The sequence below is a fragment of the Cyclopterus lumpus genome, chromosome 20 (assembly GCF_009769545.1).
Source record: "Cyclopterus lumpus isolate fCycLum1 chromosome 20, fCycLum1.pri, whole genome shotgun sequence".
Taxonomy (NCBI): domain Eukaryota; kingdom Metazoa; phylum Chordata; class Actinopteri; order Perciformes; family Cyclopteridae; genus Cyclopterus; species Cyclopterus lumpus.
The window spans coordinates 529,358-556,470 of record NC_046985.1 but is presented as its reverse complement, the minus strand read 5'-3'; the positions used below and the strand labels follow the sequence as shown (position 1 = coordinate 556,470).

At 41.6% G+C, this 27,113-nt stretch overlaps 2 protein-coding genes across 9 annotated transcripts in view; one reads left to right on the top strand and one right to left on the bottom strand.

Moving 5' to 3' along the window:
- Positions 1 to 9,945, bottom strand: part of LOC117749458 (lethal(3)malignant brain tumor-like protein 4) — a 58,465-nt gene extending 48,520 nt beyond the window's left edge. For 7 of the 8 annotated variants that reach the window (XM_034560012.1, XM_034560013.1, XM_034560015.1 and 4 more), the window contains exons 1-2: positions 9,881 to 9,945; positions 7,661 to 7,712 (exon numbers count right to left, since the gene is read on the bottom strand). In XM_034560012.1, coding sequence (XP_034415903.1) covers positions 7,661 to 7,688 — 28 coding nt within the window. In that variant the 5' untranslated portion in view covers positions 7,689 to 7,712; positions 9,881 to 9,945. The remainder of the gene's footprint in view (positions 1 to 7,660; positions 7,713 to 9,880) is intronic. The other variant, XM_034560017.1, reaches the window with a different exon arrangement.
- A 5,566-nt stretch (positions 9,946 to 15,511) lies between these two features.
- On the top strand, positions 15,512 to 27,085 carry arhgap28 (Rho GTPase activating protein 28). The gene is made up of 16 exons (XM_034560687.1): positions 15,512 to 15,583; positions 16,594 to 16,795; positions 16,868 to 17,085; positions 17,266 to 17,365; positions 18,852 to 19,007; positions 19,212 to 19,387; positions 19,927 to 20,089; positions 20,314 to 20,405; positions 21,032 to 21,109; positions 21,194 to 21,347; positions 21,528 to 21,610; positions 22,524 to 22,739; positions 22,814 to 22,927; positions 26,671 to 26,798; positions 26,870 to 26,910; positions 26,996 to 27,085. Exons 1-16 carry the CDS (start codon positions 15,512 to 15,514, stop codon positions 27,076 to 27,078), a joined length of 2,076 nt encoding a protein of 691 aa, XP_034416578.1. The 3' UTR covers positions 27,079 to 27,085.
- The last annotated feature ends 28 nt before the right edge of the window (positions 27,086 to 27,113 follow it).

Genomic DNA, 27,113 nt, shown 5'->3' with positions numbered 1-27,113 from the left:
ACCTAGAACATCTTCAAGGACCCATGAAGCCACGAGCAACCTAGAACATCTTCAAGGACCCATGAAGCCACGAGCAACCTAGAACATCTTCAAGGACCCCTGGAACCACCGAGCAACCTAGAACATCTTCAAGGACCCATGAAGCCACGAGCAACCTAGAACATCTTCAAGGACCCCTGGAACCACCGAGCAACCTAGAACATCTTCAAGGACCCATGAAGCCACGAGCAACCTAGAACATCTTCAAGGACCCATGAAGCCACGAGCAACCTAGAACATCTTCAAGGACCCATGGAACCACCGACCAACCTAGAACATCCTCAAGGACCCATGGAACCACCGAGCAACCTAGAACATCTTCAAGGACCCATGGAACAACCAAGCAACCTAGAACATCTTCAAGGATCCCTGAAACGACCGAGAAACCTAGAACATCTTCAAGGACCCATGGAACCACCGAGCAACCTAGAACATCTTCAAGGACCCATGGAACCACCGACCAACCTAGAACATCCTCAAGGACCCATGGAACCACCGACCAACCTAGAACATCCTCAAGGACCCATGGAACCACCGACCAACCTAGAACATCCTCAAGGACCCATGGAACCACCGACCAACCTAGAACATCCTTAAGGACCCATGGAACCACCGAGCAATCTAGAACATCTTCAAGGACCCATGGAACCACCAAGCAACCTAGAACATCTTCGTGGATCAATGGATGCTCCTCAGTGACCCCCTTGTTCTTGAGAATGTGGGTCCTGGAAGAGTTTTAGTGATCCTGGAAGCTCTTCCAGGTTACTTGATCCCAGAGGTCCTCAACTCTTCTAGAGCTTGCACTTTGGCCAGACAGTGACATGCACAATTGAAATGACTGTAACTCCTCGAGGTAGCTTCATAGCTCATGCTCCGTAGACCGCATCACGTTGTGTTGGTCAATCTAACTGGCTGCTGCTCCTCTCGTAGCGCTGGAAGCAGCAGTCATTCAGACGTAGTCAGTGAAAGTCACCGAGCTGTGTGTACCTACGGGTGGTGTTATGAACCCAGACACCAGGGCGTTAGATGTTCTGACGTTTGTGGGATTTCCACAAAAAGTATAAAGCTGAAATAGTGGTTATTTCTTCCATGGTGGATGGCGGAAGTTATAACTTCCCACGGAGATAAGCCACGCCCCCTCTCTGGCGGGAATGACGGGAATAAACCACAAATAGTCAGGCAAGTAAACTCACATAGCACTAGCGTAGCTTCCATTAATATGCAGTACATTACCAATATAACAGTCTGTAACATGGACCAATATAACAGCCTGTAACATGGACGGATATAACAGTCTGTAACATGGACCAATATAACAGCCTGTAACATAGACAAATATAACAGTCTGTAACATGGACCAATATAAGTCTGTAACATGGACACATATAACAGTCTGTAACATGGACCCATATAACAGTCTGTAACATGTACACATATAACAGCCTGTAACATAGACCAATATAACAGTCTGTAACATAGACAAATATAACAGCCTGTAGCATGGACCCATATAACAGCCTGTAACATAGACCAATATAACAGCCTGTAACATGGACGGATATAACAGTCTGTAACATGGACCAATATAACAGCCTGTAACATGGACGGATATAACAGTCTGTAACATGGACCAATATAACAGCCTGTAACATAGACAAATATAACAGTCTGTAACATGGACCAATATAAGTCTGTAACATGGACACATATAACAGTCTGTAACATGGACCCATATAACAGTCTGTAACATGTACACATATAACAGCCTGTAACATAGACCAATATAACAGTCTGTAACATAGACAAATATAACAGCCTGTAGCATGGACCCATATAACAGCCTGTAACATAGACCAATATAACAGCCTGTAACATGGACATATATAACAGTCTGTAACATAGACCAATATAACAGCCTGTAACATGGACATATATAACAGTCTGTAACATGTACACATACAACAGCCTGTAACATAGACCAATATAACAGCCTGTAACATGGACATATATAACAGTCTGTAACATGTACACATATAACAGCCTGTAACATGGACCAATATAACAGCCTGTAACATGGACACATATAACAGCCTGTAACATGGACCAATATAAGTCTGTAACATGGACACATATAACAGTCTGTAACATGGACCCATATAACAGTCTGTAACATGTACACATATAACAGCCTGTAACATAGACCAATATAACAGCCTGTAACATGGACATATATAACAGTCTGTAACATGTACACATATAACAGCCTGTAACATGGACCAATATAACAGCCTGTAACATGGACACATATAACAGTCTGTAACATGGACCCATATAACAGTCTGTAACATGTACACATATAACAGCCTGTAACATAGACCAATATAACAGCCTGTAACATGGACATATATAACAGTTTGTAACATGTACACATATAACAGCCTGTAACATGGACCAATATAACAGCCTGTAACATGGACACATATAACAGCCTGTAACATGGACCCATATAACAGCCTGTAACATAGACCCATATAACAGCCTGTAACATGGACATATGTAACAGTCTGTAACATGGACACATATAACAGCCTGTAACATGGACCAATATAACAGCCTGTAACATGGACACATATAACAGCCTGTAACATGTACACATATAACAGCCTGTAACATGGATCCATATAACAGCCTGTAACATGGACACATATAACAGTCTGTAACATAGACCAATATAACAGTCTGTAACATGGACACATATAACAGCCTGTAACATGGACCAATATAACAGCCTGTAACATGGACACATATAACAGCCTGTAACATGGACCAATATAACAGCCTGTAACATAGACCAATATAACAGCCTGTAACATGGACCAATATAACAGCCTGTAACATGGACCAATATAACAGCCTGTAACATAGACCGATATAACAGCCTGTAACATGGACACATATAACAGCCTGTAACATGGACCAATATAACAGCCTGTAACATAGACCAATATAACAGCCTGTAACATGGACCAATATAACAGCCTGTAACATGGACCAATATAACAGCCTGTAACATGGACCAATATAACAGCCTGTAACATGGACACATATAACAGCCTGTAACATAGACCCATATAACAGCCTGTAACATGGACCCATATAACAGCTTGTAACATGGACCAACATAAAAGCCTGTAACATAGACCAATATAACAGTCTGTGACATGGACCAATATAACAGCCTGTAACATAGATTAATATAACAGCCTGTAACATGGACCAATATAACAGCCTGTAACATGGACATATACAACAGCCTGTAACATGGACCGATATAACAGTCTGTAACATAGACCAATATAACAGTCTGTAACATAGACCAATATAACAGTCTGTAACATAAACCAATATAACAGTCTGTAACATAGACCGATATAACAGTCTGTAACATAGACCAATATAACAGTCTGTAACATAGACCAATATAACAGTCTGTAACATAAACCAATATAACAGCCTGTAACATGGACCAATAGAACAGCCTGTAACATGGACCAATATAACAGCCTGTAACATGGACCAATATAACAGCCTGTAACATGGACAAATATAACAGTCTGTAACATAGACCAATATAACAGTCTGTAACATAGACCAATATAACAGTCTGTAACATAGAACCAATATAACAGCCTGTAACATGGACCAATAGAACAGCCTGTAACATGGACCAATGTAACAGCCTGTAACATGGACCAATATAACAGCCTGTAACATGGACCAATAGAACAGCCTGTAACAAGGACCAATATAACAGCCTGTAAGATGGACCCATATAACAGCCTGTAACATGGACCAATATAACAGCCTGTAACATAGACCAATATAACAGTCTGTGACATGGACCAATATAACAGCCTGTAACATAGATTAATATAACAGCCTGTAACATGGACCAATATAACAGCCTGTAACATGGACATATACAACAGCCTGTAACATGGACCAATATAACAGTCTGTAACATAGACCGATATAACAGTCTGTAACATAGACCAATATAACAGTCTGTAACATAGACCAATATAACAGTCTGTAACATAGACCAATATAACAGCCTGTAACATGGACCAATAGAACAGCCTGTAACATGGACCAATATAACAGCCTGTAACATGGACCAATATAACAGCCTGTAACATGGACCAATATAACAGTCTGTAACATAGACCAATATAACAGTCTGTAACATAGACCAATATAACAGTCTGTAACATAGAACCAATATAACAGCCTGTAACATGGACCAATAGAACAGCCTGTAACATGGACCAATATAACAGCCTGTAACATGGACCAATATAACAGCCTGTAACATGGACCAATATAACAGCCTGTAATATGGACATATAAAACAGCCTGTAACATGGACCCATATAACAGCCTGTAACATGGACCAATATAACAGCCTGTAACATGGACACATATAACAGCCTGTAACATGGACCAATATAACAGCCTGTAACATGGACACATATAACAGCCTGTAACATGGACCAATATAACAGCCTGTAACATGGACCCATATAACAGCCTGTAACATGGACCAATATAACAGTCTGTAACATGGACCAATAGAACAGTCTGTAACATGGACCAATATAACAGCCTGTAACATGGACCAATATAACAGCCTGTAACATGGACCCATATAACAGCCTGTAACATGGACCAATACAACAGCCTGTAACATGGATCCATATAACAGCCTGTAACATGGACACATATAACAGCCTGTAACATGGACACATATAACAGCCTGTAACATGGACACATATAACAGCCTGTAACATGGATCCATATAACAGCCTGTAAGATGGACCCATATTACAGCCTGTAACATGGACACATATAACAGCCTGTAACATGGACCAATATAACAGCCTGTAACATAGACCAATATTACAGCCTGTAACATGGACCAATATAACAGCCTGTAACATGGACCCATATAACAGCCTGTAACATGGACACATATAACAGCCTGTAACATGGACCCATATAACAGCCTGTAACATGGACCCATATAACAACCTGTAACATGGACACATATAACAGCCTGTAACATGGACCAATATAACAGCCTGTAAGATGGACCCATATTACAGCCCGTAACATGGACACATATAACAGCCTGTAACATGGACCAATATAACAGCCTGTAAGATGGACCCATATTACAGCCTGTAACATGGACACATATAACAGCCTGTAACATGGACCAATATAACAGCCTGTAACATAGACCAATATTACAGCCTGTAACATGGACCAATATAACAGCCTGTAACATGGACCCATATAACAGCCTGTAACATGGACACATATAACAGCCTGTAACATGGACCAATATTACAGCCTGTAACATGGACCAATATAACAGCCTGGTAACATAGACCAATATTACAGCCTGTAACATGGACCAATATAACAGCCTGTAACATAGACCAATATAACAGCCTCTAACATAGACAAATATAACAGCCTGTAACATGGACCAATATAACAGCCTGGTAACATAGACCAATATAAGTCTGTAACATGGACCCATATAACAGCCTGTAACATGGACCAATATAACAGCCTGTAACATAGACCAATATAACAGCCTGTAACATAGACCAATATAACAGTCTGTAACATAGACCAATATAACAGCCTGTAACATGGACCAATATAACAGCCTGTAACATGGACCAATATAACAGTCTGTAACATAGACCAATATAACAGTCTGTAACATAGACCAATATAACAGCCTGTAACATGGACCCATATAGCAGCCTGTAACATGGACCAATATAACAGTCTGTAACATGGACACATAAAACAGCCTGTAACATGGACACATATAACAGCCTGTAACATAGACCAATATAACAGCCTGTAACATGGACCAATATTACAGCCTGTAACATGGACCAATATAACAGCCTGTAACATGGATACATATAACAGACTGTAACATGGACCAATATAACAGCCTGTAACATGGATCCATATAACAGCCTGTAACATGGACACATATAACAGCCTGTAACATGGACACATATAACAGCCTGTAACATGGACACATATTACAGCCTGTAACATGGACACATATAACAGCCTGTAACATAGACCAATATAACAGCCTGTAACATGGACCAATATTACAGCCTGTAACATGGACCAATATAACAGCCTGTAACATGGATCCATATAACAGCCTGTAACATGGACACATATAACAGCCTGTAACATGGACACATATAACAGCCTGTAACATGGATCCATATAACAGCCTGTAACATGGATCCATATAACAGCCTGTAACATGGACCAATATAACAGCCTGTAACATGGATCAATATAACAGCCTGTAACATGGACCAATATAACAGCCTGTAACATGGATCAATATAACAGCCTGTAACATGGATCAATATAACAGCCTGTAACATGGACCAATATAACAACCTGTAACATGGACCAATATAACAGCCTGTAACATGGACCAATATAACAGCCTGTAACATAGACCAATATAACAGCCTGTAACATGGACCAATATAACAGCCTGTAACATGGACCAATATAACAGCCTGTAACATAGACCAATATAACAGCCTGTAACATGGACCAATATAACAGCCTGTAACATGGACCAATATAACAGCCTGTAACATGGACCAATATAACAGCCTGTAACATGGACCCATATAACAGCCTGTACGACCAATATAACAGCCTGTAACATGGACCCATATAACAGCCTGTAACATGGACCAATACAACAGCCTGTAACATGGATCCATATAACAGCCTGTAACATGGACACATATAACAGCCTGTAACATGGACACATATAACAGCCTGTAACATGGACACATATAACAGCCTGTAACATGGATCCATATAACAGCCTGTAACATGGACCAATATAACAGCCTGTAACATTGACACATATAACAGCCTGTAACATGGATATATATAACAGCCTGTAACATAGACCCATATAACAGCCTGTAACATGGATATATATAACAGCCTGTAACATAGACCCATATAACAGCCTGTAACATGGACATATGTAACAGCCTGTAACATAGACCCATATAACAGCCTGTAACATGGACACATATAACAGCCTGTAACATGGATACATATAACAGCCTGTAACATGGACACATATAACAGCCTGTAACATGGACACATATAACAGCCTGTAACATGGATACATATAACAGCCTGTAACATGGACACATATAACAGCCTGTAACATGGACACATATAACAGCCTGTAACATGGACACATATAACAGCCTGTAACATGGACACATATAACAGCCTGTAACATGGACACATATAACAGCCTGTAACATGGACACATATAACAGCCTGTAACATTTCCTGACACATTGATTGAAAAAGGAGCAGGCGGCCGGTCACCATCACAGCTCTAGACGTGAACAGAAGCTGATATGAACAGGGAGCCAATCATAGAGCAGGGTTTCACTCAGGTGGACCAGGTGTGTGTGTGTGTGTGTGTGTGTGTGTGTGTGTGTGTGTGTGTGTGTGTTACCTTGAGTGCTGCTGACTTTGTTCTTCATCCTGTGTTATTTTTTGGTTGTTTTCTGATGAGACATTAAAAAAGGAAGTCTGTAAATATGTATTGATCATTTTCTTCTTCCTGTCAGGTGACTCCAGGTGAGCCTATGGCGGGACCCCGCCGCACAGGTGTCACAGTCTCTGGTTTCCTGATTCTTCCCATCAATCCATTCATAACCTTCATCATCATCTTCATTTCCTCCTCATTTCCTAAGCCTTGATTGGTGATGCACCATCATATCTTAAGGAGCTTGTAGTACCATATTGCCCCACTAGAGAGCTGCTCACTAAATGTGGGGCTACTTGTGGTTCCTAGAGTCCTAAAAAGTAGGATGGGTAACAGGTTTGCCCCTAGATATGTAACTCTGTTCATCTGGTCACATGACATCTATTGTTCATCTGGTCACATGACATCTATTGTTCATCTGGTCACATGACATCTAGTGTTCATCAGGTCACATGACATCTATTGTTCATCTGGTCACATGACATCTATTGTTCATCTGGTCACATGACATCTATTGTTCATCTGGTCACATGACATCTATTGTTCATCTGGTCACATGACATCTAGTGTTCATCTGGTCACATGACATCTATTGTTCATCTGGTCACATGACATCTATTGTTCATCTGGTCACATGACATCTATTGTTCATCTGGTCACATGACATCTAGTGTTCATCAGGTCACATGACATCTATTGTTCATCTGGTCACATGACATCTATTGTTCATCTGGTCACATGACATCTATTGTTCATCTGGTCACATGACATCTATTGTTCATCTGGTCACATGACATCTATTGTTCATCTGGTCACATGACATCTAGTGTTCATCTGGTCACATGACATCTATTGTTCATCTGGTCACATGACATCTATTGTTCATCTGGTCACATGACATCTAGTGTTCATCTGGTCACATGACATCTATTGTTCATCTGGTCACATGACATCTATTGTTCATCTGGTCACATGACATCTAGTGTTCATCTGGTCACATGACATCTAGTGTTCATCTGGTCACATGACATCTAGTGTTCATCTGGTCACATGACATCTATTGTTCATCTGGTCACATGACATCTATTGTTCATCTGGTCACATGACATCTAGTGTTCATCTGGTCACATGACATCTATTGTTCATCTGGTCACATGACATCTATTGTTCATCTGGTCACATGACATCTATTGTTCATCTGGTCACATGACATCTATTGTTCATCTGGTCACATGACATCTAGTGTTCATCTGGTCACATGACATCTATTGTTCATCTGGTCACATGACATCTATTGTTCATCTGGTCACATGACATCTAGTGTTCATCTGGTCACATGACATCTATTGTTCATCTGGTCACATGACATCTATTGTTCATCTGGTCACATGACATCTATTGTTCATCTGGTCACATGACATCTAGTGTTCATCTGGTCACATGACATCTATTGTTCATCTGGTCACATGACATCTATTGTTCATCTGGTCACATGACATCTAGTGTTCATCTGGTCACATGACATCTATTGTTCATCTGGTCACATGACATCTAGTGTTCATCTGGTCACATGACATCTAGTGTTCATCTGGTCAAAGGTCAGGGATGTCGTATGTGTACAGATTGTAAAGCCCTCTGAGGGGAGTTTGTGATTTGTGATATTGGGCTAAACAAAATAAACTGAATTGAGTCTTCATCCCGACTCCATGTAAACACACACATCCACACATACCCCTTCAAATTAAATGTCTATCTGCAGCGAAAGAGTCATATTTAAATCAACTCTGATTATTAAATGATGCAAACATTTTGTTGTACTCAGACACCGTCATAAATATTTAATATAGATGTTTTTCACAAATAAACACTAAGACAGTACTTTGGATGCAGCACGTGACTGAATGTACCATGTTTGTTTTGGTCAGTCCAACAAAACTAAACAATCCGCACTCTTATTGTGAATGTCTGACCGGAAGTGCGGTCCTGTTGGAGCCGACAGGTTGAACCAGGAAACAACAAACAGCGGTGATCCTCGGCCCTCTGCCGGCCTGAGACCTCCTGTGAGCGGCTTCAGCGACAGCAGAGAGCCGCTGAGAGGAACCGGAGGACCGGAGAGAGAGAGAGAGAGAGAGAGAGGGCCGAGCAGCCGGTACCGGTACCGGTACCGGCTGCTCGGGCTGCACTTACCGTCCCTGGTGTTCCGCCTCTCTCTGCTGCTGACACACACAACACGGAAATGAGGAGAGCCGAGCCCACTGCGCATGCTCCCAGGGGAGGGAGGGAGACAGCATGAAAATATATAAATAAATTAGAAATGATATTCTATAATGTCTATAATATAATGTTTATATTATAATGTCCATTCTATAATGTCTATAATATAATGTTTATATTATAATGTCCATAATATAATGTCTATAATATAATGTTTATATTATAATGTCCATAATATAATGTCTATAATATAATGTTTATAATATAATGTCTATAATATAATGTCTATAATATAATGTCCATTCTATAATGTCTATAATATAATGTTTATATTATAATGTCCATAATATAATGTTTATAATATAATGTCTATAATATAATGTCTATAATATAATGTCCATTCTATAATGTCTATAATATAATGTTTATAATATAATGTCTATAATCTAATAACCATTCTATAATGTCCATAATATAATGTCCATAATATAATGTCTATAATATAATGTTTATAATATAATGTCTATAATCTAATAACCATTCTATAATGTCCATTCTATAATGTCCATTCTATAATGTCCATTCTATAATGTCTATAATCTAATGTCTATAATATAATGTCCATAATCTAATGTCTATAATATAATGTCCATTCTATAATGTCTATAATCTAATGTCTATAATATAATGTCTATAATCTAATGTCTATAATATAATGTCCATTCTATAATGTCTATAATATAATGTTTATAATATAATAACCATTCTATAATGTCCATAATATAATGTTTATAATATATTGTCCATTCTATAATGTCCATTCTATAATGTCTATAATCTAATGTCTATAATATAATGTCCATAATATAATGTTTATAATATAATGTCTATAATATAATGTTTATAATATAATGTCTATAATCTAATAACCATTCTATAATGTCCATTCTATAATGTCTATAATCTAATGTCCATAATATAATGTCTATAATATAATGTCTATAATATAATGTCTATAATATAATGTCCATTCTATAATGTCTATAATATAATGTTTATAATATAATGTCCATAATATAATGTCCATTCTATAATGTCCATTCTATAATGTCTATAATATAATGTTTATAATATAATAACCATTCTATAATGTCTATAATATAATGTCCATAATATAATGTCTATAATATAATAACCATTCTATAATGTCCATTCTATAATGTCTATAATATAATGTCTATAATATAATGTCCATTCTATAATGTCCATTCTATAATGTCTATAATATAATGTCTATAATATAATGTCTATAATATAATGTCCATAATATAATGTCTATAATATAATGTCCATTCTATAATGTCTATAATATAATGTTTATAATATAATAACCATTCTATAATGTCTATAATATAATGTCCATAATATAATGTCTATAATATAATAACCATTCTATAATGTCCATTCTATAATGTCTATAATATAATGTCTATAATATAATGTCCATAATATAATGTCCATAATATAATGTCTATAATATAATGTCCATTCTATAATGTCTATAATATAATGTCTATAATATAATAACCATTCTATAATGTCTATAATATAATGTCCATAATATAATGTCTATAATATAATAACCATTCTATAATGTCCATTCTATAATGTCTATAATATAATGTTTATAATATAATAACCATTCTATAATGTCCATAATATAATGTTTATAATATAATGTCCATAATATAATGTTTATAATATAATGTTTATAATATAATGTCTATAATATAATGTTTATAATATAATGTTTATAATATAATGTCCATTCTATAATGTCTATAATATAATGTCTATAATATAATAACCATTCTATAATGTCTATAATATAATGTCCATAATATAATGTCTATAATATAATAACCATTCTATAATGTCCATTCTATAATGTCTATAATATAATGTCTATAATATAATGTCCATAATATAATGTCCATTCTATAATGTCCATAATATAATGTCCATTCTATAATGTCTATAATATAATGTTTATAATATAATAACCATTCTATAATGTCCATTCTATAATGTCCATTCTATAATGTCTATAATATAATGTTTATAATATAATAACCATTCTATAATGTCCATAATATAATGTTTATAATATAATGTCCATAATATAATGTTTATAATATAATGTTTATAATATAATGTCTATAATATAATGTCTATAATATAATGTTTATAATATAATGTCTATAATCTAATGTCCATTCTATAATGTCTATAATATAATGTTTATAATATAATAACCATTCTATAATGTCTATAATATAATGTCTATAATATAATGTCCATTCTATAATGTCTATAATATAATGTTTATAATATAATAACCATTCTATAATGTCTATAATATAATGTTTATAATATAATGTCCATAATATAATGTCTATAATATAATGTCTATAATATAATGTCTATAATCTAATGTCCATTCTATAATGTCTATAATATAATGTTTATAATATAATAACCATTCTATAATGTCTATAATATAATGTCCATAATATAATGTCTATAATATAATGTCCATAATATAATGTCTATAATATAATGTTTATAATATAATGTCTATAATCTAATGTCCATTCTATAATGTCTATAATATAATGTTTATAATATAATAACCATTCTATAATGTCTATAATATAATGTTTATAATATAATGTCCATAATATAATGTCCATTCTATAATGTCCATAATATAATGTCTATAATATAATGTTTATAATATAATAACCATTCTATAATGTCCATTCTATAATGTCTATAATATAATGTTTATAATATAATGTCCATAATATAATGTCTATAATATAATGTCTATAATCTAATAACCATTCTATAATGTCTATAATATAATGTCCATAATATAATGTCTATAATCTAATAACCATTCTATAATGTCTATAATATAATGTCCATAATATAATGTCTATAATATAATGTCTATAATCTAATAACCATTCTATAATGTCTATAATATAATGTCCATAATATAATGTCTATAATATAATAACCATTCTATAATGTCCATAATAATATATTATATAATAATAATATCTCTAAGACTGAGCCCTAAGGAGGAAACTCATCTCCTTACCCTATCTCTAAGACTGATCCCTAAGAAGGAAACTCATCTCCTTACCCTATCTCTAAGGCTGAGCCCTAAGGAGGAAACTCATCTCCTTACCCTATCTCTAAGGCTGAGCCCTAAGGAGGAAACTCATCTCCTGACCCTATCTCTAAGGCTGAGCCCTAAGGAGGAAACTCATCTCCTTACCCTATCTCTAAGACTGAGCCCTACAAAGGAAACTCATCTCCTTACCCTATCTCTAAGGCTGAGCCCTAAGGAGGAAACTCATCTCCTTACCCTATCTCTAAGGCTGAGCCCTACAGAGGAAACTCATCTCCTTACCCTATCTCTAAGACTGAGCCCTAAGGAGGAAACTCATCTCCTTACCCTATCTCTAAGGCTGAGCCCTACAAAGGAAACTCATCTCCTTACCCTATATCTAAGGCTGAGCCCTACAGAGGAAACTCATCTCCTTACCCTATCTCTAAGGCTGAGCCCTACAGAGGAAACTCATCTCCTTACCCTATCTCTAAGACTGAGCCCTAAGGAGGAAACTCATCTCCTTACCCTATCTCTAAGGCTGAGCCCTACAAAGGAAACTCATCTCCTTACCCTATCTCTAAGACTGAGTCCTAAGGAGGAAACTCATCTCCTTACCCTATCTCTAAGGCTGAGCCCTACAGAGGAAACTCATCTCCTTACCCTATCTCTAAGGCTGAGCCCTAAGGAGGAAACTCATCTCCTTACCTTATCTCTATGGCTGAGTCCTACAGAGGAAACTCATCTCCTTACCCTATCTCTAATGCTGAGCCCTAAGGAGGAAACTCATCTCCTTACCCTATCTCTAAGGCTGAGCCCTAAGGAGGAAACTCATCTCCTTACCCTATCTCTAAGGCTGAGTCCTACAGAGGAAACTCATCTCCTTACCCTATCTCTAAGGCTGAGCCCTAAGGAGGAAACTCATCTCCTTACCCTATCTCTAAGGCTGAGCCCTAAGGAGGAAACTCATCTCCTTACCCTATCTCTAAGGCTGAGCCCTAAGGAGGAAACTCATCTCCTTACCCTATCTCTAAGGCTGAGCCCTAAGGAGGAAACTCATCTCCTTACCCTATCTCTAAGACTGACCCCTACAGAGGAAACTCATCTCCTTACCCTATCTCTAAGACTGAGTCCTAAGGAGGAAACTCATCTCCTTACCCTATCTCTATGGCTGAGTCCTACAGAGGAAACTCATCTCCTTACCCTATCTCTAAGGCTGAGCCCTACAGAGGAAACTCATCTCCTTACCCTATCTCTAAGGCTGAGCCCTAAGGAGGAAACTCATTTCCTTACCCTATCTCTAAGGCTGAGCCCTAAGGAGGAAACTCATCTCCTTACCCCATCTCTAAGGTTGAGCCCTACAGAGGAAACTCATCTCCTTACCCTATCTCTAAGGCTGAGCCCTAAGGAGGAAACTCATCTCCTTACCCTATATCTAAGGCTGAGCCCTAAGGAGGAAACTCATCTCCTTACCCTATCTCTAAGACTGAGCCCTAAGGAGGAAACTCATCTCCTTACCCTATCTTTAAGACTGAGTCCTACAGAGGAAACTCATCTCCTTACCTTATCTCTATGGCTGAGTCCTACAGAGGAAACTCATCTCCTTACCCTATCTCTAAGGCTGAGCCCTAAGGAGGACTTGTCCAGCACAAGGTACTGGGGGACAAACTGATGGAGGATCTCTCCAACACTCCCAGTCTGAGCTGGTGTCCAACTGCTGGTCTAAACTGGGAGCTTGCTCCGCCCCTTTCCTCTCTCTGGCCACTCCCCCAGCCCCTCCTTTCTCTGCTCACAGACGAGCAGTGACCGGACTGATCGGAGGTGAGTCTGTTTTCTTCTCTTTATGTCTCTATTGATACAAATGATATATATAATGTATAGTGTAATGATTATGTTCATTATTGATAAATCTGGCCGTTATTTGCTCCTCAAATCATTTTGTTCGTAAAAATCTCTGAAATCTGAAAAAGTCTGGAACCATCAAACATGATCAAAACCAGGTCTACGAGGACCAGATCCAATCATGACTTCTAGAGGATCCAGCAAGTCTAGTGAGCCAGATCCGGAACAGGACAGACTCCAGACCTGGTCCAGATGACACCTACAGGTTACGTCCCGAGTGGATCTGGCCTGCGTCCCTAATAATGTCCTGTTTTGCATCAGGTTCAGTCTCTGGACTCTCATCTGGATCCAGAATGAGGCTTTGTTAATAAACATGTGACTCTCACATATGAAGTTTAAACCGGTCTGAGGACAAGGTCCTGGACTAAAGAGAACCAAGCAGCTAAAACTAAACACAGTTCTTCTAAAGATCTACCAGAAGTCTAAACCATCTCATTCTGCTAGTCTCATGTTGAAGACCTCTTCTCTGAAGACCTGATCAGAGACCTGAACGACCAACCTGTCTAAACCAGCTCCGTAAGATGTTTGGTCTGGATTGTGGCTTCAGACCCCAACTCTTAAGTGTTTATAGGACCGACTCCAAACCAAATCCGGTACCAATAAACCAGCTCCTAAACTAGGTAGAAACCACCAGACCTGGTTGAAGGTAAACCTGAACCTGAAGTGAGGTCTGTGTGGTTTTCAGAGGATTTCAGGTCTCTGTGAAAGAGGAATAACCAGGTCAGATTACCGTCTGACGACCTGAGTCAAAACACTTATCTCTGACGCTCTTATTGGCCGACACCATCCATTTCCTCCTAATGGACCCACTGAAGCAGCTAGCGTTAGCCTGCGCACCCCACTCTGTCCTCCCCCAGGGAACCAGAACCATTAGACCGAGGTTCCCCCAACACACACACGGATCAATACGCTGACTTCCTCTCACACACGGACGTGATCAATATTTAATATGAGCTCAGTTTTGTCCTTCAACCACCACAACTTCTAAATACCAAACTATTATCCAATCAGCTTCTCACCTTTAAGAATGTTAAGATATTAAAAATGATGATTCACTATGACATTAAATATAGAACTTCAGTTCAACTCAAGCTTAAATAATCCAAAATAAATCTGAAGCTAGTTGACTCCGATTGGCTGACAGGATCTAGACGCTCCGATTGGCTGACAGGATCTAGACGCTCCGATTGGCTGACAGGATCTAGACACTCCGATTGGCTGACAGGATCTAGACACTCCGATTGGCTGACAGGATCTAGACACTCTGATTGGCTGACAGGATCTAGACACTCTGATTGGCTGACAGGATCTAGACGCTCTGATTGGCTGACAGGATCTAGACACTCTGATTGGCTGACAGGATCTAGACGCTCCGATTGGCTGACAGGATCTAGACACTCTGATTGGCTGACAGGATCTAGACACTCTGATTGGCTGACAGGATCTAGACACTCTGATTGGCTGACAGGATCTAGACGCTCTGATTGGCTGACAGGATCTAGACACTCCGATTGGCTGACAGGAGCTAGACACTCCGATTGGCTGACAGGATCTAGACGCTCCGATTGGCTGACAGGATCTAGACGCTCCGATTGGCTGACAGGATCTATCGCTTCAGTCCGTCTCTGCAGGATGTTGTCATCTCCACCTACCACCCCCCCCCCCCTCCACTCCCTCTCCACTCCCTCAAACAGTGACCTCTGACCTCCACCGTGCTACCATGGAAACCTACTGGAGAGAAGTGCGGAGCATCGAGCAGGAGAAAGACGAAGAGGAGGAGGAGGAGGAGAGGAAGAGTATGGACGGTAAGTGAAACTGACAGCCGAGTGTGACGCCGCCTTTCAGTCTGACTTGTACTCATCCTTGTTTACCTGCAGAGGTGGAGCTGGAGGAGGCGTGGCTTACGGAGGCGGGGCTATCCTCCCTGGTGACCGCCTCTTCGTCCGAGAAGGTGCTGCCGCCCGCCGAGGTGCTGCTGTCCACGCTGACACGGCAGCAAGCCGCAACGGTGAGGACGAGGCTGGACAACTACAACCAGACGCTGAAGACCCGAAACAAGCAGCCAATCAGAGACGTCCGCGACATCTTCACCGAGGTGGCTCTAAATATAAATATTAAAGTTTCTAAAATATACTCCAATGAAAATGTTTAAATATTACGAGAAACCAAACTGTTGCAACATTTGAAGATAATATTGTTAATAATATGTAGGTATTTTCTCTCTCACACACACACACACACACACACACACACACACACACACACACACACACAGTTCCTGCACGACGACGACTCAGCAGAAAGATGCCCCTCCCCCCCCCCACCGAGTCGGTACCACACCACCACCAAAACCATCCGGCGAAACGCTCACAGAGGTACCTGTCTGTCCACTTACCTGTCTGTCCCTCTGCTCATGGACCAACAGACCCACCCAGCACTCTACCCAGTCCATTGGGGAATGTTCTAAAAGTCATTTAGGTTCTTGTTGTAATTCATTTGGTTCCTGTAGAACAAGGTTCTAGTGCTCCATTACGTGATTAGTGGTCCTTTAGATGGTTCCATTGGTCTCTTAGGTGGTCCTTTGGGTAGTTATATTCATCCTTTAGGTGTTCTAGTGGTCTATATAATGCTTCTAGTGATCCTCTGGGTAGTTTTAGTGGAATATTGGGTCATTCTAGAGGTCTTTAAGGTGGTTCTAGATGTCATTTAGGTGGTTCTCCTGGGCCTTTAGTTAGTTCTAGGGGTCCTTCGGATGGTTCTAGTCGTCCTTAATGTGGCTCCAGTGGTCCTTTAGTTCTTTGGGTGGTTCTCATCGTCCATTGGGTAAATCCAATGGTCATTTTGATGGTTCCAGTTGTCCTTTAGTTGGTTTTAGTGGTCCTTTAAGTGGTTCTAGTGGTCCTTTGGTTATTCAAGAGGTCCTTTAGGTGGTACTGGTGGATTTTATGTGGTTCTAGTGGTCCTATACATGGTTCTAGTGGTCCTTTGGTTAGTTATTCAAGAGTGCCTTTAGGTGGTATTAGTGGAAATTTAGGTAGTTTTAGTAGACCTTTGGGTAGTTCTAGTGATCCTTAAGGTGGTTCTATTGGTATTTAACGTGGTTGTACTGGTCCTTTAGTTAAAGTAGTCCTTTAGGTGGTTCTAGTGGTCTTTTAGGTGGTTCTAGTGGTCTTTTGGTGGTTCTAGTGGTCTTTTGGTGGTTCTAGTAGTCCTCTCTGTGGTTCTAGTGGTCCTTTATGTAGTTCTTTCTGTGGTTCTAGTAGTCATTTCTGTGGTTCCAGTGGTCTTTAATATGGTTCTAGTAGACCTTTTGGTGGTTCTAGTGGTCCTTTCGGTGGTTTTAGTGGTCCTTTAGGTGGTTCTAGTGGTCTTTTAGGTGGTTCTAGTGGATCCTTCGTGGTTCTAGTAGTCTTTTATGTGGTTCTAGTGGTCTTTTCGGTGGTTCTAGTGATCTCTAGGTGGTTGTAGTGGTCGTTTAGGTGGTACTAGTGGTCTTTATTGTGGTTCTAGTAGACCTTTTGGTGGTTCTAGTAGTCCTTTCGGTGGTTTTAGTGGTCCTTTAGGTGGTTCTAGTGGTCTTTTAGGTGGTTCTAGTAGTCTTTTAGTTGGTTCTAGTAGATCCTTCGTGGTTCTAGTAGTCTTTTATGTGGTTGTAGTGGTCTTTTCGGTGGTTCTAGTGATCTCTAGGTGGTTGTAGTGGTCTTTTCGGTGGTTCTAGTGATCTCTAGGTGGTTGTAGTGGTCTTTTCGGTGGTTCTAGTGATCTCTAGGTGGTACTAGTGGTCTTGTATGTGTTCTAGTGGTCATGTTGCTCTTTAAGTGCTGGACGAGGAAATAAACTGTTTACCGTTTGTGTTTCCAGTTCGACCAACGCTTCCTACATTTGATTTTGAAGATCACCTACCTGAACACCCATCATCCCCAACACACACACACTCTTCAACACACACACACTCTCCTACACACACACACTCTCCAACAAATACACACTCTCCTACACACACACACTCTCCAACAAATACACACTCTCCTACACACACACACTCTCCAACACACACACACTCTCCAACACACACACACTCTCCAACACACACACACTCTCCAACACACACACACTCTCCTACACACACACACTCTCCAACACACACACACTCTCCTACACACACACACTCTCCTACACACACACACTCTCCTACACACACACACTCTCCAACACACACACACTCTCCTACACACACACACTCTCCAACAGACACACACTCCCATTCTGTCAGCTGGTCGAGACGAGCTGATTGGCTGCTGAGGGAATCTCCGTACTCAGAAGGCGTTGCTGAGCACAAAAAGGGCGGGACTTGTTGGGACTGTCTTCGTTTCCACGGAGACAGTGGTGACCTGCCGGTGAGTCTGACCTCTGACCCCCAGACACACTCTCCTGCTTCTAGTTTTACTCTTTGTATTGCTGCTATCCGGTGGAACTACAGTTCCCATAATGCTTTGGGGGATGTAAAAGACAAACCAAAGGTGTTAGTTGTTAGACACGTGTGTGTATGTGTGTGTGTGTGTGTGTGTGTGTCTGTGTGTGTGTGTGTGCGTGTGTGTGTGTGTATGTGTGTATGTGTGTGTGTGTGTGTGTGTGTGCGTCTGTGTGTGTGTGTGTGTATGTGTGTATGTGTGTGTGTGTGCATGTGTGTGTGTGTGTATGTGTGTATGTGTGTGTGTGTGTATGTGTGTGTGTGTGTGTGTGTGTGCATGTGTGTGCGTGTGCATGTGTGTGCGTGTGTGTGTGTGTATGTGTGTGCGTGTGTGTCTGTGTGTGCGTGTGTGTCTGTGTGTGTATGTGTGTGTGTGTGTGTGTGTGCATGTGTGTGCGTGTGTGTGTGTATGTGTGTGCGTGTGTGTCTGTGTGTGTGCATGTGTTTGTGTGTGTCTGTGTGTAGTTTGTACCCGTCTCACCCTCTCAGGGTCTCGTCTCGGCAGACGACCTGTCCCCATGTGACCTCACCCGCCTCGGCTTCATCTCTCACATCGAGCTCTCCACCTTCCTGCTCGCTCTGGGTGTCCAAACCAAACGCCACCGCCCGCCGCGCCACAGGACTCGAGGTGCGCTTCATTTGATCACTCGATCGCAGGTTCACAGCCAGTTTAAACCAACGAGTCTGATTACATCACACAGCTGTTGATGGACTGAATGGATTCAGTTATTATCATCATTATTATTATCCTTTTAGTGATCATTATTACATTAGTAATATAAATATTATTAAAATATCTATCATTTACATTATTATTATTACATTATTAGTCATTATTCTTGTTATCACCAGACAGCGGCGTCTTCTCTGTTCCTCTGAACTCGCTGCTGGAAAACGACAGGAAGAAGTTTCCAGGAGTTAAAGTTCCTGTCGTCTTCCAGAAGGTAAAGAAAGTCAGTCAGCCAGCCTGTCTGTCTGTCTGCCTTCCTACATGCCTGTCTGTCTGTCTGCCTTCCTACATGCCTGTCTGTCTGTCTGCCTTCCTACATGCCTGTCTGTCTGTCTGCCTTCCTACATGCCTGTCTGTCTGTCTGCCTTCCTACATGCCTGTCTGTCTGTCTGCCTTCCTACATGCCTGTCTGTCTGCCTTCCTGCCTACATGCCTGCCTGCCTGTCTGTCTGTCTGTCTGCCTTCCTACATGCCTGTCTGTCTGTCTGCCTGTCTGTCTGTCTGTCTGCCTTCCTTCCTGCCTGTCTGTCTGTCTGCCTGCCTGCCTGCCTTCCTACATGCCTGTCTGTCTGTCTGCCTGTCTGTCTGTCTGTCTGCCTTCCTTCCTGCCTACATGCCTGCCTGCCTGCCTGCCTGTCTGTCTGTCTGCCTTCCTTCCTGCCTACATGCCTTCCTGCCTGTCTGTCTGTCTGTCTGTCTGCCTTCCTTCCTGCCTACATGCCTTCCTGCCTGTCTGTCTGTCTGTCTGTCTGCCTTCCTTCCTGCCTACATGCCTGTCTGTCTGTCTGTCTGTCTTGTTGGGCCTCTTAAGTGCAGAAAGTCAAACCTGTGTGTGTGTAGTTGTTGTGTATTTTAGAGCAGACCGGTCTACAGACTGAAGGGATTCTCAGAGTTCCAGGATCAGCTGCTAGACTAAAGGTACCGCACGCAGACACACACACACACACTGTGATATTCCACAGAATGATGGAGTGACACCTGTCTGTCTGTCTGTGCCCTCAGTATCTGCGTAGAGAGTTAGACAGGTGTTGTGGAGAGTTTGACTGGTCTGCAGTGAGACAGGTGGAGGCTGCAGGTCTCCTGAAGCTCTTCATCAGAGAGCTGCCGACACCTCTGCTGACACACACACACCTGTCCACATACCGCTCTGTGCTGGGTACACACACTTACACACACACACACACACACACTTACACACACCCACACAGGCACACATACACACACACACACAAACACACTACCCCACACACACACACACACACTGTGATGGATCATTATGAGGATGATGGTCTTTTGGTCCTCACAACAGTATCTAAATGAACACCTGTCTCTACAGGTGTGTCCTCGGTGGTCCACCAGGTTCAGGCTCTGCAGCTGCTGTCGCTTCTGCTTCCTGAAGCCAACAGAGACACACTCAGAGTAAGGATCAATCAATCCACCAACCAATCAATAAACACCAATCAACTAACCAACCAATTAATAAACCAACCAACCAACTAACCAACCAACCAACCAATAAACCAATGAACCAACCAACCAACTAACCAACCAACCAACCAATAAACCAATGAACCAACCAACCAACTAACCAACCAACTAACCAACCAACCAATCAATAAACCAATGAACCAACCAATCAACTAACCAACCAACCAATCAATAAACCAATGAACCAACCAATCAACTAACCAACCAACCAACCAATAAACCAATGAACCAACCAACCAACTAACCAACCAACCAATAAACCAATGAACCAACCAACCAACTAACCAACCAACCAATAAACCAATGAACCAACCAACCAACTAACCAACCAATCAATAAACCAATGAACCAACCAATCAACTAACCAACCAACCAATCAATAAACCAATGAACCAACCAATCAACTAACCAACCAACCAACCAATAAACCAATGAACCAACCAATCAACCAACCAACCAACCAAATAAACCAATGAACCAACCAATCAACTAACCAACCAACCAATCAATAAACCAATCCATCAACCAATCAATAAACCAACCAATTAACTAACCAACCAATTAATAAACCAACCAACTAACCAACCAATCAATCAATAAACCAACCAATCAACCAACTAACCAACAAATCAGCTAATAAATAAACCAATCAATCAACCAATAAATCAGCTAATAAATAAACCAATCAACCAACAAATCAACTAATAAATAAACCAATCAATCAACCAATCAACCAATAAATCAGCTAATAAATAAACCAATCAACCAACAAATCAACTAATAAATAAACAAATTAATCAATCAACCAATCAAAGGTAAACATGGATCTGTTTCCGTGTCCCAGTCTCTGCTGGTCTTCCTGCGTCAAGTGGTCTCTCATCAGGACCAGAACCGGATGTCTCTGTGGAACGTCTCCATGGTGATGGCGCCAAACCTGTTCACCTACCGTCACCGTGGCAACAAGCGCTACACCGCCAGGAAGCAGGAGGAGCTGGAGGAGGCGGTGGGCGGAGCTCACCTGGTCCAGCTGATGATCACACACCAGGACTTGTTGTGGACCGTGAGTCAGAGGACACACACATTCACATCACTGTTTTACCTGTCCATGACATCACTTCCTGTTGTCTTTGGTAGGTCCCCAGCTTCCTGCTGTCTCAGGTGAGACAGATGAACCAAGCGTCCAATCAGAAACAGTTCGACCTGACAAGGGCCAAGAAACTGCTGAGGAGGAAGAACGACAGAAACCAGGTGAGACAGACCAGAGAACCACCAGGTGATATAAGAGAACCAGTTGAAAGTAGATGACCAGGTGAGACCAGAGAACCAGGTGAAACAGAGACAAGAGAACCAGGTCATACAAGATAACAAGGTGAGACGACCAGAGAACCAGGTGAGGCTAGATAACAAGGTGAGACAGACCAGAGAACCACCAGGTGATATAAGAGAACCAGTTGAAAGTAGATGACCAGGTGAGACCAGAGAACCAGGTGAAACAGAGACAAGAGAACCAGGTCATACAAGATAACAAGGTGAGACGACCAGAGAACCAGGTGAGGCTAGATAACAAGGTGAGACGACCAGAGAACCAGGTGAGACAAGATAACAAGGTGAGACAAGATAACAAGGTGAGACGACCAGAGAACCAGGTGAGGCTAGATAACAAGGTGAGACGACAAGAGAACCAGGTGAGACAAGATAACAAGGTGAGACGACAAGAGAACCAGGTGAGACAAGATAACAAGGTGAGACGACCAGAGAACCAGGTGAGGCTAGATAACAAGGTGAGACGACAAGAGAACCAGGTGAGACAAGATAACAAGGTAAGACGACCAGAGAACCAGGTGAGACAAGATAACAAGGTGAGACAGACCAGAGAACCACCAGGTGATATAAGAGAACCAGTTGAAAGTAGATGACCAGGTGAGACCAGAGAACCAGGTGAAACAGAGACAAGAGAACCAGGTCATACAAGATAACAAGGTGAGACGACCAGAGAACCAGGTGAGGCTAGATAACAAGGTGAGACGACAAGAGAACCAGGTGAGACACAGACCAAAGAACCAGGTGAAACAGGGACAAGAGAACCAGGTCATACAAGATAACAAGGTGAGACAGACCAGAGAACCACCAGGTGATATAAGAGAACCAGTTGAAAGTAGATGACCAGGTGAGACCAGAGAAACAGGTGAAACAGAGACAAGAGAACCAGGTCATACAAGATAACAAGGTGAGACGACCAGAGAACCAGGTGAGACAAGATAACAAGGTGAGACAGACCAGAGAACCAGTTGAGACAAGATAACAAGGTGAGACGACCAGAGAACCAGGTCATACAAGATAACAAGGTGAGACGACCAGAGAACCAGTTGAGACAAGATAACAAGGTGAGACGACAAGAGAACCAGGTGAGACAAGATAACAAGGTGAGACGACCAGAGAACCAGGTGAGGCTAGATAACAAGGTGAGACGACCAGAGAACCAGGTGAGACAAGATAACAAGGTGAGACGACCAGAGAACCAGGTGAGACAAGATAACAAGGTGAGACGACCAGAGAACCAGGTGAGGCTAGATAACAAGGTGAGACGACCAGAGAACCAGGTGAGGCTAGATAACAAGGTGAGACGACCAGAGAACCAGGTGAGACAAGATAACAAGGTGAGACGACAAGAGAACCAGGTGAGACACAGACCAAAGAACCAGGTGAAACGGAGACAAGAGAACCAGGTCATACAAGATAACAAGGTGATACGACCAGAGAACCAGGTGAGGCTAGAGAACCAGGTGAAACAGAGACAAGAGAACCAGGTCATACAAGATAACAAGGTGAGACGACCAGAGAACCAGGTGAGACAAGATAACAAGGTGAGACGACCAGAGAACCAGGTGAGGCTAGAGAACCAGGTGAGGCAGAGACTAGAAACCAGGTAAGACAAAGACTAGATAACCAGGTGAGATTAGAGAACCAGGTGACAGAGATCAGAGAACCTGATGAGACGACCAGAGAACCAGGTGAGATTAGAGAACCAGGTGATACTTGAGAACCATGTAAGACAAAGACTAGATAACCAGGTGAGACCAGAGAACCAGGTGAGACAGAGACCTGAGAACCAGGTGAGACAGAGGACTAGGTGAGACAGAGACCATATAACCAGGTAAGACAAAGACTAGATAACCAGGTGAGATTAGAGAACCAGGTGAGATTTGAGAACCAGGTGAGACTTGAGAACCATGTAAGACAAAGACTAGATAACCAGATGAGATTTGAGAACCAGGTGAGACTTGAGAACCATGTAAGACAAAGACTAGATAACCAGGTGAGATTAGAAAACCAGGTGAGACAGAGATCAGAGAACCAGGTGATACAAAGACCATAGAACCAGGTGAGACCAGAGAACCAGGTGATACAAAGACCATAGAACCAGGTGAGATCAGAGAACCAGGTGATACCAGAGAACCAGGTGAGACTTGAGAACCAGGTGAGGCAAGATAACAAGGTGAGACAGAGACTAGAGAACCTGGTGAGATTTGAGAACCAGGTGAGACTTGAGAACCATGTAAGACAAATACCTGAGAACCAGGTGAGACCAGAGAACCAGGTGAGACCAGAGAACCAGGTGAGGCAAGATAACAAGGTGAGACAGAGACTAGAGAACCAGGTGAGACTTGAGAACCATGTAAGACAAAGACTAGAGAACCAGGTGAGACCAGAGAATCAGGTGAGGCAAGATAACTGAGACAGAGACTAGAGAACCAGGTGAGACAGAGACCAAAGAACCAGGTGAGACGACCAGAGAACCAGGTGAGACCAGAGAACCAGGTGAGACCAGAGAACCAGGTGAGGCAAGATAACAAGGTGAGACAGAGACTAGAGAACCAGGTGAGACTTGAGAACCATGTAAGACAAAGACTAGAGAACCAGGTGAGACCAGAGAATCAGGTGAGGCAAGATAACTGAGACAGAGACTAGAGAACCAGGTGAGACAGAGACCAAAGAACCAGGTGAGACGACCAGAGAACCAGGTGAGACCAGAGAACCAGGTGAGGCAGGATAACAAGGTGAGACAGAGACTAGAGAACCAGGTGAGACTTGAGAACCATGTAAGACAAAGACTAGAGAACCAGGTGAGACAAGAGAATCAGGTGAGGCAAGATAACTGAGACAGAGACTAGAGAACCAGGTGAGACAGAGACCAAAGAACCAGGTGAGACGACCAGAGAACCAGGTGAGACCAGAGAACCAGGTGAGACAGAGACCAAAGAACCAGGTGAGACGACCAGAGAACCAGGTGAGACCAGAGAACCAGGTGAGACCAGAGAACCAGGTGAGGCAAGATAACAAGGTGAGACAGAGACTAGAGAACCAGGTGAGACTTGAGAACCATGTAAGACAAAGACTAGAGAACCAGGTGAGACAAGAGAATCAGGTGAGGCAAGATAACTGAGACAGAGACTAGAGAACCAGGTGAGACAGAGACCAAAGAACCAGGTGAGACGACCAGAGAACCAGGTGAGACCAGAGAACCAGGTGAGACCAGAGACCAAAGAACCAGGTGAGACGACCAGAGAACCAGGTGAGACCAGAGAACCAGGTGAGGCAAGATAACAAGGTGAGACAGAGACTAGAGAACCAGGTGAGACTTGAGAACCATGTAAGACAAAGACTAGAGAACCAGGTGAGACAAGAGAATCAGGTGAGGCAAGATAACTGAGACAGAGACTAGAGAACCAGGTGAGACAGAGACCAAAGAACCAGGTGAGACGACCAGAGAACCAGGTGAGACCAGAGAACCAGGTGAGACCAGAAAACCAGGTGAGACAGAGACCAAAGAACCAGGTGAGACGACCAGAGAACCAGGTGAGACTAGAGAACCAGGTGAGACCAAAGAACCAGGTGAGACGACCAGAGAACCAGGTTCAGCCCTGTGTTCAAGCTCACAAGAAAGCCTCAGATATACGTCTGTGTGTGTGTGTCTGTGTGTGTGTGTGTAGATTACAGAGCTGTGTGCAGGTGTGATCAGGGTTCACGCCCCCATGCACACTAAGGTTTCCATGGCGATACAGCTTGATGGACAGATTAGAGCCAGAGACGTCATCACCCGCTTTGAGTTTGACAACAGGTAACACACACACACACACACACGCACACACATATTTAATAATGTATCATTGTGCTGTATTTCTCTTCCAGCAGTTCTGTTCAGCATCTGTATGAAGTCGGAGGAAACATCTGTGAGTCTGGTTACAACATGATGTCAACATGATGTAAACATGTCATTAAAACCTGTCTGGCTCTCTTTACCTGTCTGTCTCTCAGGTGAGCGGCGTCTCCACCGAGACTGCGTGCTATTGGACGTGTACAGAGTGAACCCTCGCTGTGATTGGCTGATCAAACCCTGACTCCTCACTTCATGTTGATGTGTTTTTATTGATCA

Bases quoted from the DNA above. Each gene is read 5' to 3' on its own strand.
- arhgap28 (XM_034560687.1), top strand. From the start codon at position 15,512: ATGTTTGGTCTGGATTGTGGCTTCAGACCCCAACTCTTAAGTGTTTAT. The intron at 20,406-21,031 runs GTAAAGAAAGTC...GTGTGTGTGTAG, and splicing joins TTCCTGTCGTCTTCCAGAAG to TTGTTGTGTATTTTAGAGCA. The intron at 21,110-21,193 runs GTACCGCACGCA...CTGTGCCCTCAG, and splicing joins GATCAGCTGCTAGACTAAAG to TATCTGCGTAGAGAGTTAGA.